General features: G+C 46.4%; 1 protein-coding gene across 2 annotated transcripts in view; it reads left to right on the top strand.

Annotated features, from left to right (window-relative positions):
- PCDH19 (protocadherin 19) overlaps nucleotides 1-15601 on the top strand; it is a 58707-nt gene that overhangs the window by 29649 nt on the left and 13457 nt on the right. The window contains exon 4 of one of the 2 annotated variants that reach the window (XM_027645422.1): nucleotides 838-1007. In XM_027645422.1, coding sequence (XP_027501223.1) covers nucleotides 838-1007 — 170 coding nt within the window. Of the gene's footprint in view, nucleotides 1-834; nucleotides 1008-15601 lie in introns of both variants that reach the window. The other variant, XM_027645421.1, reaches the window with a different exon arrangement.

The raw sequence follows: 15601 nt of genomic DNA, 5'->3' as shown, positions 1-15601 counted from the left end.
AGTTTAAAACCATTCCTCCTTGACCTATTACTATCTGCCTGTGTACAAAGTCACCTTCCTTCTTTTTTATAAGCCCCCTTTAGGTACTGGAAGGGGCTCAAAGATCTTCCCGAGGCCTTCTCCAGGATGACCAATCCCAGCTCTCTCAGCCTGTCTTCATAGGAACCATCCCTCTAGCCTGGGAGCTGGGTTCTGTGGCGTGATGGAGCTGCTTAGCCCTTGAGGGAAATCTGGGAGCAGCTCAGCCCTTGGATCTCCCCAGCAAGTGGCTGTGCTTGCAGGGGCTGTCAAGGATGTTTGGCTGTGTATCAGATTTAAAGCTGTGTGAACTTGGACCCAGAATCACTGGTCTATTTTTAAAAACAAGAATGGCATCATCATGATGAAAAGAAATTCCCATTTCTAGGAAGACTTTTGTTTTCAAGTGTTAAGTGATTAGAATTTGACCTATAACCTGAAAAAATGGAGTTTAGATCCTATGTCATTTCAATATGAAGTAGTACGATATGGGGGAGTCAAGCTATAGAAACAGCTCATTTTAATGTATATTTTTAAAATTTTATTTCAAATCCTGTTTCACTCTCAGCTTCCATAAGACCCACAGCAGCCTGACTGTACCCACAGGCTCACACCATACCCACGGGCAGAAGGGATGGTGCAGGCTGGATGCTGTGCTTTGGGGTACAGAGATGCCAAGCAGGGGGTGCTTCACTCACACCCCCTGCCCCAGCTCTCCATGCCTGGGGAGCAATCCCAGGGACATTTCCTTCCCAGCTTGCTGAGGTCTCAGGGCCACCTTGTCCCGCCCAGTAAGTGACAACTGTGTTTTCCCAGCAGCTCCACGTTCAAGGACTTGGAGGGGAACAGTCTGAAGGACAGTGGCCATGAGGAGAGCGACCAGACAGACAGCGAGCATGATGTGCAGCGGGGCCTCTACTGCGACACGGCTGTCAACGACGTGCTGAACACCAGTGTCCCTTCCATGGGGTCCCAAGGCCCTGAGCAAGGTGAGCCACTGCCCTGTGCCCTGGGGCACTTCTCATCACCCCCCACGTGACCCATCTGGTGGCTCTGCTGCCTCAGTAGGTGTGCAATGAGGATGCTTAGTGCTTGCTGGGGATAATGCTGTGCATCATCAGAGTGCTGGGTAGATATAAATTAATCTTCATGCCACGCCTGTCAGGTAAGCAGGCAGTTAGGATTATCCTCTGTTTCACAGGCAGAAAACTCAAGGCCCTGAGCATCTGCCCGACAGTGAGTGAGCGAGTGGCAGAGTTGGGATTAAGGCAGGAATTACGGGTGCTGTGCCCAGGGCTGGTCCCTGCCCACACTCTCCTCTGGAGCACTGAAGGTGTGCCCTTGTCCACATGCTACTTTCGCCAGCTCTGGAGCTCGTACAGGTGCGGTGTGGGCAGCTTTTCCAAAGGTCAGCACAGCATGTAGGCAATTAGTCAGACATCCCACGAGGGATTAGCTCAGGCCAGTGGGTGAGGGTTTGCATCTTTTCCCTTGCACAGGCGGCAGGTTTCAACTCTTGTCATCCCCATGTGCAGGGGTGAAGCCCTGCTCTGAAATCAGACTGGTATTAGCTAGAGGAAAGAAGTCAGAGGAGTTCAGCTGAGCCCAAGTGTCGTTTGTACTTGGGCATGAATGTCGCTTTTAATGTCTGAGGGATGCAAACATCCTATGCAAACATCCTGTCTTTTTCAATTAAGAAGCCTGAATGCGGTTTGGTGCTCCAGCGCAGGGGAGCCTCGGGGCACTTGGCTATATCTTGAGATAAGCTGTAGCTGAGGCTCAACTGGAAGCCCCACTGCTAAAAGACTTAAGGATATGAAAACAAAATGCTGTGATTATGAACTGGTCTTCAGCTGTTTAATTCAATTCATGGTAAACATCATTAAAAGCCTTTGTTTTGCTGTCATAAAAGAGTCAAACGAGGGAGAGAGAGTTCTTGCCATCTGCGCCACCGAATGTGAGTTTTTTTCTGGAGAGAAGCTGATCGCTGTATTAATTCTCGATAGAGTCTGTTAAATGGCCGTAGTTAACCCCGTAAGACTCCACGAGGAGGGGAATGCAGAGGTCACCTACCCATTCCATGCTGCCAGCCACACTAATTGGAGAGGGATGGCATCCGCAGCGATAATGTATTTCCAGACAACCCTACTGTGGCCAAAGATGAAAAAAATTAAACATTTATACAACTGTACAGTGGCAGTTTAATTCTCTGCGGACCGGCGCCGTGTCAGAGAATGCAGGCTGATAGCTATCATTTATTATTCTTCTACTACAAAGGAATGCTTTTTCATTTCGATCAGGAGAGGGTTTCCTGACATGCGTTTGCAGTAAGGGATGACTGTAGGAGCAAAAATGTTCATAATTGATTCCCATCCTGGTGAATGGTCTGAGCAACATCTGTTAATTTTTTGTCACATTTCTTCAGCAAAAAAAAACAATCTCAGTGGACTGCAGATAGGGTTTTACAGGGATTACATTTCTGATAAGTCTGCGTGCTGGCTCTGATAACAATGCAAATAAGTTAAAGAGGATGAGTTGAAGGCAGAGCTCATTGGTAGAGTCAGATGGAAATAAATATGGTTCACTCCACTGTAGCGTGGACTCTTCATTGCATGTAAAACACGCCCCAAAAATCAGGCGTGTTTCCAGACGGCAACTTCCAAAAGCAACCTCTGTCTGTCTCCAAGTCCTGCAATGACTGAGGGGATTGGTGCTCCTGGGTCTGGTTTATTTTTGGGAGGAAAGTATCATGCAAGTGCTGCGTTGCCATCCAGCTGCACCTGCAGGCAGGTGTGCCGGGGCCAGCTCTCCTGTCCCTTGGGGCCCGTGCTGTCTTGTGCAGATGAGCAGGGGGGCTTCGAGGTTACTGGGGTGTTAGTGGAGCAATGAGAGGAGCAACACAGCTGAGAAAGTTAGTAGTCAATGTCATAGAAGCTGAAAAAAAGAGAGTATTTTCTCAGCTGATTTGTCAAGCAGGGACTGCAGAAAATAATCAGGAAAATCAAGATGCTGAGATGATGGTGATGACAGTGGTTCCCACATGATTAAAGCGATGGTTTTGGCATGGTAATTTTTACCCGATTTTGGGACAGAGTGGCAGGGTGGAGAAGAAACATAAGAAGTTCAATGACAAAGATGTGCAGGACCAATGGCTGACTATTGCCCCGAACACACAGTCTGTGTCTGAAGGGGCAGCCTGGTAGCTCATGTCCCCATGCTTTGCTTTTGCTTGCTGTCCCTGCCCAAACTGCATCTCATGCAATCCCAGAGAAATGGGGTGGAAGAGTCATTTTTGTTGGAATTTGCTTGTCAATGGTAGTGATCTCCTGGCTGGGAGCTGGTGAGGTGTGCCTTTGGCCAGTCTCTGCTAGTCTTGAACTTCAGCTTATGACACGACGAGTCTTGTGTGAATGACCAACTCTCAGACTTTGTCCCACCAATTTGTGAGTCTTTATCTGCTCAATGGGTAAGCCTGGATCTGCCAAGGCAGGCAGTGGTTGGCAGAAATCCTTGTAGCTGGGGAGTAGAGAACAATCCCTCTGTGGTGGCTCAGAGTGGTTAGTGTGGACCTGTCTGGCCAGCCTTTGCCTACTGAGATGCTGGATTTCCTGCAGAAAGAGGTAGGCTTGGATGGGTCCAAGCTCCTTTGTCTTCTTAAACCAGTGCATGAGCTGGCACTGGTGGGGGGTACACGGACATGGAAGCTCCAGGGAGCTGCTGGTTCTTCGCTGCCCTGGTGCCACTCTTGGGTGGGAGTGACACCAGCTGCCAGTCCTACTGGCAGGAGCCCTCTTTGGGAATGACCTAGATTTCCAGAAAAATGGCAAACCATGGTGTGGAGAGTGTTGAGCTTTAGTGGGTAGCAGCAGGTCATCAGAAATACTGCCTGGAGCTCAGCCACATTGCTTATTTTCAGAGCAGGACTTCTGCCCAGTCCCTCTTTACCTCAGGATCTTAATTATTGATTATAAATTCATCAGATGAAAAGATGGCTTTAATTGCTCTAATATGTACCCAATTTGGAGTTCATTATCGCCTAGAATTGTTTTCCTTCCCTTGCTAATTGATACTAAATGGGATGCAGAGGAAGGCGGGCACTGGTGCCGCTCCACCTTCGGTGATTGCCTCGCTGCCGTTTAGTTGTTTGTTTATTTGAGGAGGTGTTAAGCACTGCTAGAAGTTTGTATACACTCTTTTCCTAACGGCCGTCCTCAGCTGAACTTCCAAACGGATTTGTCTGAGAAAGGGCTGCTTTCAATCTGCTGTTGGATCTCGGCAACGTTTTGGGTTGACTGCAGAAGTCTGTTGGAGGAGGGGGATAAATCCTGTGGTCCCCCTTCGTGTCTTGGCCTATTTCACTGCAAGATGGGGTGGATTTTCTCATTTGTCTTGGTGTAACCTTGACTCAAAGTTCAGCACTGGAGGGAACTCTGATTTCCAGCAAGGAGCTGAAGCAAGGAGACCCAGCACCACTTTGCCTCCCTGGACAGTGGTGGGGGATGCCAGCGTTCGCGGGAGCTTTGCCGTCGGGTTTGAAGCTCCTGACACCTGTTCCTCCCAGCAACATGGGGGATTCTCAGCATGAAATGTTTTCCAACGCTGCAGTGTGGTGGTGCTTTTCCTGGGAAATGGCAGTGAAGACCAGATGTTTCACAGGGTAATTGAAAATTCCATTTTATCAGAAAGTGTTTGCTGTCAAAAAGTTTTATCTTTACTTCAACAAAGAGGTTGATTAGATCCCTCAGGACCTGAATTAGCATCTTTGAGGCTGGATACTCTGTTTTGTGATTCAGGTAGTTATTCCTCCCTTGGTTTTGCTCATACTGGGATTTTTTTTTCTTTAAATCCCTTTGCCCTCTTCCAAACATAGTGTTTGTGCAGGTTTGGCTTGTTTTCTTTGTGTGGATGTATACGAGTACCTAGATCTGCTTAAATGCATTCTATTACCTTTTTCACCTTGCCTTGAGCGAGAGCCATTCTTGTACTCTATAAGTCATAGGAGCTCTTGCCATCAGAGAAATCAGAAAGGAAATATTTCAAATATATGTTTTTAATGTTAGAAGCAACAGATTTCAAACTTATCTTAATTCCCAGTGCCAAACAGTATTTTAACCATCAATTGTAGAAAGAAAATCATTGGTCCAATGAGGCAGTGATTCTCTAAGATAAAAATAGAAATAGAAAATATGAAAATAATAAGCACACACTAATCATAAAAAAGACAGTGTTAGAAATAGTCCCCACAGCCATAAAATAGTGGAAAAGCTTTAAAATCAAAATGAGAGGGTTTTTAAGCAATGTCAGTAATGGATCTCTACAGAGAATTGCTTCTAAAAGCATCACTTCCACTTTTCTGGTGCCAGATCAGCAGTAAAGGTTTGCGTGAAATGTCATCTGAAAAGACCTGATCCTGCATACATTTCCACATCTGTGTAACTTTGCTCACAGAGGTGGTTTAATTGTGTCTGAGTCCCATAAACTCCAGCAAGATGAAGGGTTCTTTGAATAGAAATGGGTTATATTTAAATGGTTATGTTAAGTCTTCTTTATCCTATCACACAATATAGAAATAAGCTTTGGACGTGAAGTAGAACTGGGCACATGATATTCACTGAAACTTTTCTAGCTGGTTGTATCCCAAATTATTCACATATATCATCATTTAGGGGATCATGTTTTATCTAGAATATTCCAATTGGTTCTTATGCTCATCTCCATACTATCTGGGTGCATTTCAGTTGTGAATTGAGAACATGACTAATGTTATTAACTGGAGGCAAACACAGGTATTAGAAACTGTTGATTTTTTTAAGCTGATTTCCAGCAGTTGTTCCACCTGCATCTCCATTTTACTCTGCAGAAAAGGCTTTCTGTAAAGCTGTATATACATGAAGACCTAAGTGACATATTCTAGGGTTTGGGAGGCTGCATTTCTCTGGAAGTTTCTACAAATTAATAAAAATACCTACTTTCTTGTATTCATATATGCAGCACAAGACATAAAGTATAACATTCATATGTGAGTGACAGCACATCCCTTAAGATGGATAAATGCTGTAAGCTTTCTTTGCAGGGCAATGTCAATTATTACAGCTCTCCTGATTTCTGTATTATTGCACAGCTCTCTGGTAAAGCAGCCTCAGTGAGCTCAGTGGTGCTCCTGCAGTGGCCAGCATGGAGGGAACAATCAGCTTCTCACAATACTTTGAAACCCCAGAGAAGGATTTTTATGACGAGTGGGTAAGCTGGGCTTTGGGAAGAGGAGTTGATTGTCTTATGATTCCTGACTTTTAAGCGATTACTTGTTGAGCATCTAAGTCAGCTCATGGATGGCTGTGTGGTGGTTACTGATGCTTTTGTACATGTTCTTCTCCATCCTCCCCAAACTCCTGCTGATGTTGCCCGACCTGGACAATGAGGGAACATAATATGTTTTGTTAGACCAGTGAATGTAACTGGGAAAAAATTCTGTCAAGTGCTCAGGCTAATGAGTCTCTCTTCAGGATGTCCGTCATCGTTGCCAGGTATGTGCTTAGCTCCTTCTGCAGAGGGTGTTGTGGACAGGCAGAAATGGACAGAGGAACAGGCTGCCCTACTGATGGGCTCAGCTCCCATCACCACCACACTGTGTCACAGCAGAGCAGGTCACTCGAGGAGGTTTAATCCATGCACAGATATTCTGGCTGGCATGGACAGATCCCTTGTTGCTCTTCCTTAGTTTTGTAGCTCTGTAACTTTGAGCATAGCTTGGAGAAGTCCTTGCTAGATAGTAATGGTGGGGCAGGGGTGACACTGAAGTAATCTCTGTAGCAATGAGTTAAGCAAATCCCTTTTTGCAACAGCAGAACTAAATAACAAACAGATGTGCAACCTCCTTTGTTTGCATAAGAAGCATTATCCTATATCTCACATTAGTGGCACTCTTCCTTCAGTTTTCAGGTTCCTTCAAAGGTAGTTCTTTTAGTGTCTTCATCACTGAATTTACTTCATCCAGGGTCACAGGAGTTATAACCTTTAGATCCTCAAGTCCTTTCCCTCTAAGCACAGAGAACACTCACCAGATGTGAGCATTTTGGCAACTTTGAGAGAAAAATTAAAACTTGAATCTGTGCCCTGTTGTGTAGGTTTGTAATGGATGAATGATCAGCCCAGAAAGTTGGAGAGTTTCTAGTGTTTTATTGTACTTTTTAATGAGATTTTGTCAAATTCAGTCATTGCTTACCCATATTTTTGCTGGGTGACTGGAGAGCAATTTATAGAAGATATGAAGAAGTGCTATTTCTGATGAGAGAATTTCAGCTTCTATTTGTGCTTGGTTTTGTTAACTGTTCCTAAACTCCAGCCCAAGCAAAAGCTTTGCAGAGATCTTTGTCTCAGGGTTCAGCTGAAGGACAGGGCGGCTCTAACCCTGGCTCTCCCAAAGCATCCTTTTCTAAAACCACTACCTAGTACTTAGATTTTCAGATACTTTAATATAAATAAACAGTTCAATCAAGCTTGCAGCTTCCTTTTGCCTTAAAAACAAGTCAAAAAAAGGCTCAGGTGGACTTTTTTTCCCCTTTGTCAGTAACCTCTGAGGAAACCTTTAACACTTTCTGTCTCACAGCAGTTAAGTTTAGCAAAATGGACAAGGTAATGGTCACTAGATTTAACAGTAGGGAAGGTATATGAATAAAACCAAACCTTCTGCTAACGCAGCAAGCCAGCACTTCCCGATCTCCTCCTGTAATCAATCTACATCGCTAATGACTCTGAAAACAGACTGAACTGCTGGGGCTGGCACTGGGAAACTTGCATTACAAACTAACCATCTCTTATTAACCTTTTGGTGTTTCCTTCACAGCACTAATTAGAGCCAAATAAAACTACTGTTTGTGAAACTCTTAAGTTAAAATATAATTTTCAGAGAAAATATGGTAAACTCCAAAGCTCCTGTTTGCTTGGCCTTTCTTTTTAATTATGATGGAGGATGGCTGTTACTTGTTTAACAGAGGCTTACATGATTAATGCTGCAATGTTACTGTAATTAAAACAGCAAAAAAAGATGTGATTGGGGCCTGTATAATTTACAGACATCTCGGCATTCTGGTGGCAGAGCAGCTCTAAGTGTTGCAAAGAGGAATCATAAAAATTTATTCTAATTAAAATTGCCAGATTGACTAAACAACAGGTGACTTATGTAACTTGAGCGACTTGTGCTTGGAGTGAGAAATCATCTGAAATCAGTGAATTATACAAAGCTGCCTATTATTCTACTAAATGGGAAAGTGTGTGCTTACCATGGCAACCTGCATCAATTTTGCAGCCGCTGGAAAATACAGGGCCCTTTATTAAAGGAATAATCACCACAAACAGCGCGCTGACCGTCGGCTCTGCGGGTGCAGGGCACACGGCGCGGTGAGTTCAGAGCTGCCTTCTGGGCACTGGTGGTTGCCATCAGGTTAAATCCCTCCCAGGGTGCTGAAACATGCCCTGGCAGTGCGGGGTGATTCGGGTACGGCGCTGGACCGGCATCTCCAGAGGGGCTCGTACAAGTTGGGTGCCTGTTGTTTTTCCCCTCCAAAAAAGTGGTGTAATTAAATCAGTATCTACAATAATGATAAATCATTTGGACCTCTCTTAATTAGGCTCCGTGCTGTGGAGAGCTGTAGGGCAGGGCCTGCATCTCCCCTGGGTGCAGGGGAAGGAGCCTGCCTGTCTCCAAAATATGGTGATATGGGCGAGTGTCTAAACTGCTCCAGTTCCTGCAGATAACTGCTGAAGGGAGACACACCACTGGGTTTGTATGTAGGTTGTTTTACTAAATGATCTATGTAATAATATATAAGTCAAAACTCTGTAATAATTGGCACCAAAAAGCAAAGAGAACTTGCAGCTTTTATCTGTCTTGAGAGAAGTACTGCCACTCAAAACTTGCGAGCGCTATATTTTATTTCTCATACAGCATATATGAATGTAAGACTAGATATTTTTAAATGGGTCACAGAATTATTAAGGAGTTTGGCAGCCCTTCCTCATGGTACATGCAGGTATGCAGGGGAGTGGGTGGGCTGGGGAGCAGGAGTGTGGGCTGTGCCAGGCTCTGGCTGGGTGTGTGTTGCCTTTGCGCAGTGATTTCCCTTTCTATCCTGCATTTAACCCCTGTCTCTGTTTGGAAAATAAGTTCTCCATTGCAGATATTATAGATATATGTTAGTCACAATGCGTATAATAACAGTAAGCATAATGTGGCCCTATTTTTGCTGAGTATCTGTAATAGTAATGATCAGCTTCCCAGCTCTCAGCATTAGCTCTCTTAGTGTTTTTATTTTTCAGCAGAAACCCTTTTCTGTTCCATTTTCCATATTGTATTTTCACCCCTTTTCAAGGGTGAAAGAATGACTTGCTTTGTAACCAGCTTCATTAGCTACCAGCACATTGTGTTTCATTACCAACATCCACAGCTGGCTGCGGGTGATGGCACATGGCAGTGGGTGACCAGCGGTCACTGCTGTGTCACCTCACCTTCGGGCAGGGACAGTCACACCTGGAGCAGGGAAGTGGAGCCAGGTCGGGATGGGTCGGCCTTGAGGTCTGGGTGTCATAAACAGGGGGACATCTGGATATGTGCAGTGATTAGCTGTAGTGAAATCAGAGCTTTATCCTGAAGAAATCCTGGGTTAACTCACTCCCTGCAGGAAAAGGAGTAAATTGAACCACAGGGAAAAAAAAAAGGAGAAAAAAAAAAAAAGATGAAAAAAACCCCTCTCTGAATTGAAGCAATAGGAAATGAAAATTGCTGAGATATACTGTCATGTGGGTAGTGGTGCTACCAACCTTGTGCTGCAGTAATTACCTCTGTGCATGCAATTTGTGCTCTGCTACGACTGATTTCCCACATCATCCGGTGCCCAGGCTATATTCAATCAGTCCCAGCTGGAGAAAACTATCTTGGATCATTTGGTGAGATTTCACCACAGATGCTACCTTGCATCTTAGGGAAGTGCTGGAGAGCTCTGTGCCGCAGAGCCGCCCTGGCACATGGCTGGAACTACGGGGACAGTCACGGGAGAGTCCTTGTGGCAAGGGGGTGCCGTGTCTTGTGGGGTGCTGAGGACATGCAGCTGGTGGGGGGGGAAGGCGAGGAGCTTCTGGCAGTTCCCAGGGAGAAGAATTGGTGCTGGGGTGTGTGCTGGAGAGAGCAGGTTTTGTGGTTGTTCCTGCACTGTTTTATGTGAAAAATGTAAGAGCAAAGAGTGTTGAAAATTTTTGTGAGAAGCCAAGAGAGGTGGGTGTCCTCATCTCTTGCAAACCAAAATAGGTCGAGCACTTGATTTCCTCTGACTGCTTTGGAAGTGTCGGCTTCATTAAAGAGATGAGGCGGAGGAGTAGCTGGTGCGAGTGGTGCTGCCTTGTCTGCTCGTTCCCCAGTCAGCTGGTTGAATGGCAAACGGCTCCCGAGCCAGGGGTTTGACCTGAGAGAGGAACGACTTCCTCAACTCAACTACCTGCGCTTCTGGGTTTGGTACAGCTCAGTGAGAAGTTATATAGGGGCAGCTCCTGTTAGGGAAAAGGCATTTGGCTAGAAAGGTGAAGTCAAAACTGTGCATAGTAGTAATTCGGGGAAAGTCAGAGCGCCGGTGTTTTGGGGAGCAGTAGCTGCATTACTGGAGAGTATAAATACCTTTGGGGATTGTCTGGCACACTCAGATGTGTCCCTGGGTGGGTACTGTGTATATATTTGACTTTTCACTCTCTATGTTTGCCAGTCCATCAACATCACAGAATGGTTTGAGTTGGAAGGGAACTTAAGGATAATCTATTTCTAATCTCCCTATAATGGGCAGGGAGACCTTCCACTAGACCAATTTGCTCAAAGCCTCATCCAGCCTGGCCTTGAACACTTCTAGGGATGGGGCATCCTCAGCTTCTCTGGGCAGCCTGTGCTACTGCCTCACCACCTTCACAGAAAAGAATTTCTTCCTAGTAACTAATCTAAATCTGGCAGTCTAGAGCTATTCCCCCTTGCCCTATCACTCCATGCCCTTGTCAAAAGTCCCTTCCAGCTCTCCTGTTGCCCCTTTATTTGTTATTTGTGCCACTGACACTGCTGCTTACCAGCACTTTTCAGTGAGAGCCATGTTTTCTTGGTGCCACTCTCTGCTTGGCCTCACTGTGTCTCCATCAGCAGGAGCCATCCCTGGAGTGCAGGACTGCTGTCTGCCTCGCAGCTCCTGCCGGGTGACTTCCATGTCCTGCATCTGCTCTGACAGGCGGTGCTTTTGCAACCGCTCTCTGATTAGTTGGGTCCCTCAGATGCACTGATTTACAGACCTTTCCTCTGCAGTACAGCTTTTCTCGATGACAGTCCATGAAGCACATGATAACTCAGCAGCCTAAATTATTCAGGCAAATTGAATGTGTTTGGCTTGTTCCAAACTTTTGTTTCCTTTCTGCGCTGTCAGGAGTGCAGGTAGCCCTGATGCTTGTATCCAACTTGTTCAACTGCCAAGGAGACACAAACATCTCAAGTATAACCCGTGTTTTACCTCATTTGTCACTTATTTACACCTTCTGTTGTGCTTTTCCTGGGTACTTCTGTGCCGCATAAAAATGTTTATCTTGCACCGAGGGTTGCTCCCCTCTGGTACACTGCTGGGATCTGGGAAGTCTTTTCATTTTGTGGTGAAAATGCCCCTGGAAAATCCAACAAAAATTCTGTATCTGTTCCACCCTTTAGCCATGTGTCCTTTTGTGGAAGTATATTCACTCATGCAAATATTTTGACCCATTAGTCATCACCGTAGGATCCAGAAACCTCACATTAATGAAGACAAGTAATTAAAATGAACAATTCTACCTGCAATTCCCTCATTCCCTGACCTCTGCTTTTTCAGTCTTCTTCCATTGTTACTGAGTAGATATGTTCAATTAATTCGCCGTAAAAACCCACACAAGCCCTTCACTGGGCAGACGTGCCTTGCAGGGACCACTGAGCTATGGCAGGCAGGTGGAGAGGAGGTGCTTTGTCAGTGCAAACATGTCCCCTGGCTTTCTGGAGGCTGTTCTGCATCAGGAGCTTCTGGGTATGGCTGAAAGTATCAGCTTTCACCCTCCAAACACGTCTGGAGATTTAAGACCTCGCTCAAAGCCTCTTGAATCCAGCACGACTCTTTCAGCTGAGACCACTGGGCTTGAAATAGGACCCGAGAGAGATGGCATTCTCAGGGGATGTGCTCTGAACTTTGCTTGAAGCATCGGTCATCTAAGCCTGTGTTCAGAAGTGAACTTAGGGAGTGCTGCTGAGCCTCTCCCTAATTCAGCAAACAAGGCAGAGCTGCTGATGGGGGATGGAGGTTTGCCTTGGAAAATTCCAGCTGCAAATGAGACGCATGATTTTAGGAATTAGAATAATTACCCCCTGGAACAGGTTCCCAAGGGATGTGATATATTCTGTATCACTTAGAGTCTTTAAATCACATTTGCATGTTTTTCCAAAAAGCGTGCCTAGTCACTCAAAGTGAAGGGCTGTGCTTGAGAAGCACAGCGTGACAGAGCTGAGCATCCCGTGGTTTGCAAGGGAGCAGAGCAGGGAGTCACCGTGGTCCCACATGGATTAAACTCTGCAGATCCCTGGAGGAGTGGGTTTTGGCACATCCTCAAGAAGAGCTCACGACTGTCCCCTTGGCTGGCACTGTCTGCTGTGCAGGAATGTGCAGAACTGAGCAAGTAACCACGCTGGGGATGATTCAGAAGTGAACTCCCCCAGCCAAAATCTGCCTTCCCTTTCCAAACACACTCAGTCCCTTCCTCTGAATCAGATATCCCCAGGCGCTGAGCAATCCTGGCTGTATCAGTGTTTCCAGGACCTTCCCTCCCACCGCTCCCTGAGTGATGAGAGTGTTTTTGAAGATCTCATTTCCTGGCCTTTCCCTTTCATCTCTCCAAACAGCAAGTAAACGAGCAGCCCTTTAGTTTTTAGTTACTGTGCTGCACCCAGTGAGCTATCAGAGGCTGTTGACGATGACTTTTCTCTTTTCCATGCTCCTGCCTGCAGGATTTGGGGAGATAATTCATTTGGTCCTGGTGCTTTGTCAACTTTCAGCAGTTGTAATTGCCTAATGATCAGTGCTGATGCTGTTGTTAAGCCTGTTAAAACTTTGTCCTGCTGAACAGCCAGACTGTGCCTGTCTCATCATGTTCTGCCTGCTGTGATGACTGGGGCCACCTTTGATGCTCCCTCCCCAGCCTCAGCTGTGGTTCCTGCTTCCCATCCACCTCAGCTGCTGCTGAGGGGATGGATGGATGCAGCAGGGTGCTACCTGTGCTTGGGAACCACACCTGGAGTTACAAATAGCTGAAGAATAATCCCATAGAGAGCCAGATGCTTTCCAGGATGAATCTCCTCTTGCCTGCCCCAATGCCCATACCAGCCCTGAGGAACCAGGAAGCTGGAGCTGGGTGGTAAAGGTGGACCATTGTCTGCACCTTGATGGGGTGGGCAAGAGAAACTCTCTGGAGGGGATAGTCACTCCACACTGGGGCTGTTTAGCAACCTGCATCCCATTTCTGTTCTTCTTTCTCTCGGGTGCCTTTTCCACCCTCATTATAATTTTTTTAAGGCTCTAATGGGCAACGTTTTGTGTTCTCACCTTCTTTGCTATGCATCTGAGGTGCCCAACTGGCTGGTGCCATCTCTCGAAGCCCCTGATGCTCATCCTTGCCTCTTCTAAGGCTGTTTTTTAATGGCACACATTGAACATTAGTGCATTACCATCCCTTTTCCAAGAACAGTCTCCATCCACTCTTCTCTCGTCCCCCAGTGCCTCATCCAATTTAATTAATTATACTTAGTATATTACGCATCCTGTCAAAGTTTTTCCTTTCCGAGGTTTAATGGTTTTTTAATTCTAATGCATGCTGCATGTGTAAGTGTTTTAGAAATGAGGAGAGCGTGCAGTGGCAGAGAGGCAGCATTACATCCAAGTGCCGCAGACAGCCAGGGTGGATCCCTGTAGAGGGGCTCCAGCAGAATTACTGCAGGACTGTGCTGCCTGCCTTCCCCTTACATCCCCTTTCTTGTGCTTGGGGGGAAAATCAGGCTGATTCCCTCTGCAGAGGGACATGTTTGGGTTAAACCCACCCACTTATGGTGCATCTTGTGCTCCTGCTATGGAAGCAGGTGCCCGGCCAGCAGCTCAGCCCTAGCACTGGCCACGTCTTCTCAGCTGCTGCAGCCGTGTGGTGAACCCCAGTGTAATGGACTTGACTCTTCTCCTCGCACTAACTCTGTCTGAAAGCACCAATTACATCAGTCATTTCAGCCTTTCTTTATCCCTTTGAAGAACAGCCACCTTAAGGATGTGGTGGGTACTAGACTAATCAGGTAACGCCAGCCGGGGCTTGTATCTATCGCTCTTTATTTCCTAGTCACAGTTAAAAGGTTTGGTCAGGAAAGTGGTTCAGGAGGAATGACTTTGTGGGGTCTTATACCGTCTAGCTTTGGGTATTTCCAGATAAAACCTGCTCAGACTAAGAGGGTTGTGGGTTGGTGGTTGTTTTTTTCTTGCCTGTCAGTGTTGCAAAGTGCTTAGGTTTTGAAAATCCAGCTGGGCTCTGTCTGTCTGTCACACCATCACTGGGACTAATGATGCTGTGGTACAATTTAGGTGACAGCCCTGTGAACCAGAGCCAGTAGCCAACACAATCCAGCCTGACCTCGGGGCAGTGCTGCAGGAATGTGCCTTGGGAAACCAGAAATCATCGGAGGCTGTGCTGGCAGAGCCTGCTGTGCTCCAGCAGCACTGGAGCAGCCTGTCTTGGGAAGCAGGAGTCTTCTGTCTCTGTGTTGGAGCCACAGCAAGGGATGTGTGGTAGGACCACAGGGTGATGTGCAGACTCCCCATGTAGGGGACACCATGTAGGACTCGGTGTCACTGCCCGGGTGCCCATGGATTGGCATCAGCTTGGCCGGGAGGACTGGAGCTGTGGAGCTGACTGCTTTCCTTGTAGTACTTACGGAAGTCATGAAAATCTCCCCGCAGCTCTGCAGTTAACAGCCCCAGACATACTCAAAGGCTTCTTCTCCATCTCACCCCCATGGTTGTAGAGCCAACCGAAAATGATGGGATGGGATGGGACCCCAGATGGATTGCTGGAATTGAGGTTGTCCATGACTCACAGGCAGTGTCATTTCCTCAAGCTTACAATGAGGTTTTAGATTTTATTATTGACCTTATAGTAATTTTACATGCATGTTTATCTGCACTCTGAATTAATGAAGGTAAACTTAATTGCGGTAATGAAGTTTCATCTAATTAAATGGGCCAGATTCCCAGACTTTGACAATTCTGTGATCTCTTCTGTTGGCCATGGGGCCAATCTGACCTGCAGCTGGCAATCCCTTGGCATCGGTGTTATCCTTCATTGCTGTGGAGTGGGAGCCTCCTTTGAGCTGTCTGTGTAAATCCATGGCCATGCAGAGAGAACAGGAGTGTCCTTGTGAGTTGTGGTGCCAGGTCAGGCACTGTTGGGTGCTGGACAGTGTAGAGGAGCTTTTGCACACCTGTCTCTGTGGCCATCCCATATCCCTTTGGGATTTTCT

Source organism: Corapipo altera, unplaced genomic scaffold, assembly GCF_003945725.1.
Source record: "Corapipo altera isolate COAL_440 unplaced genomic scaffold, ASM394572v1 65, whole genome shotgun sequence".
NCBI classification, from domain to species: Eukaryota; Metazoa; Chordata; class Aves; order Passeriformes; family Pipridae; genus Corapipo; species Corapipo altera.
The sequence above is the reverse complement of the archived record's forward strand: the minus strand, read 5'-3'. Positions and strand labels throughout refer to the sequence as shown.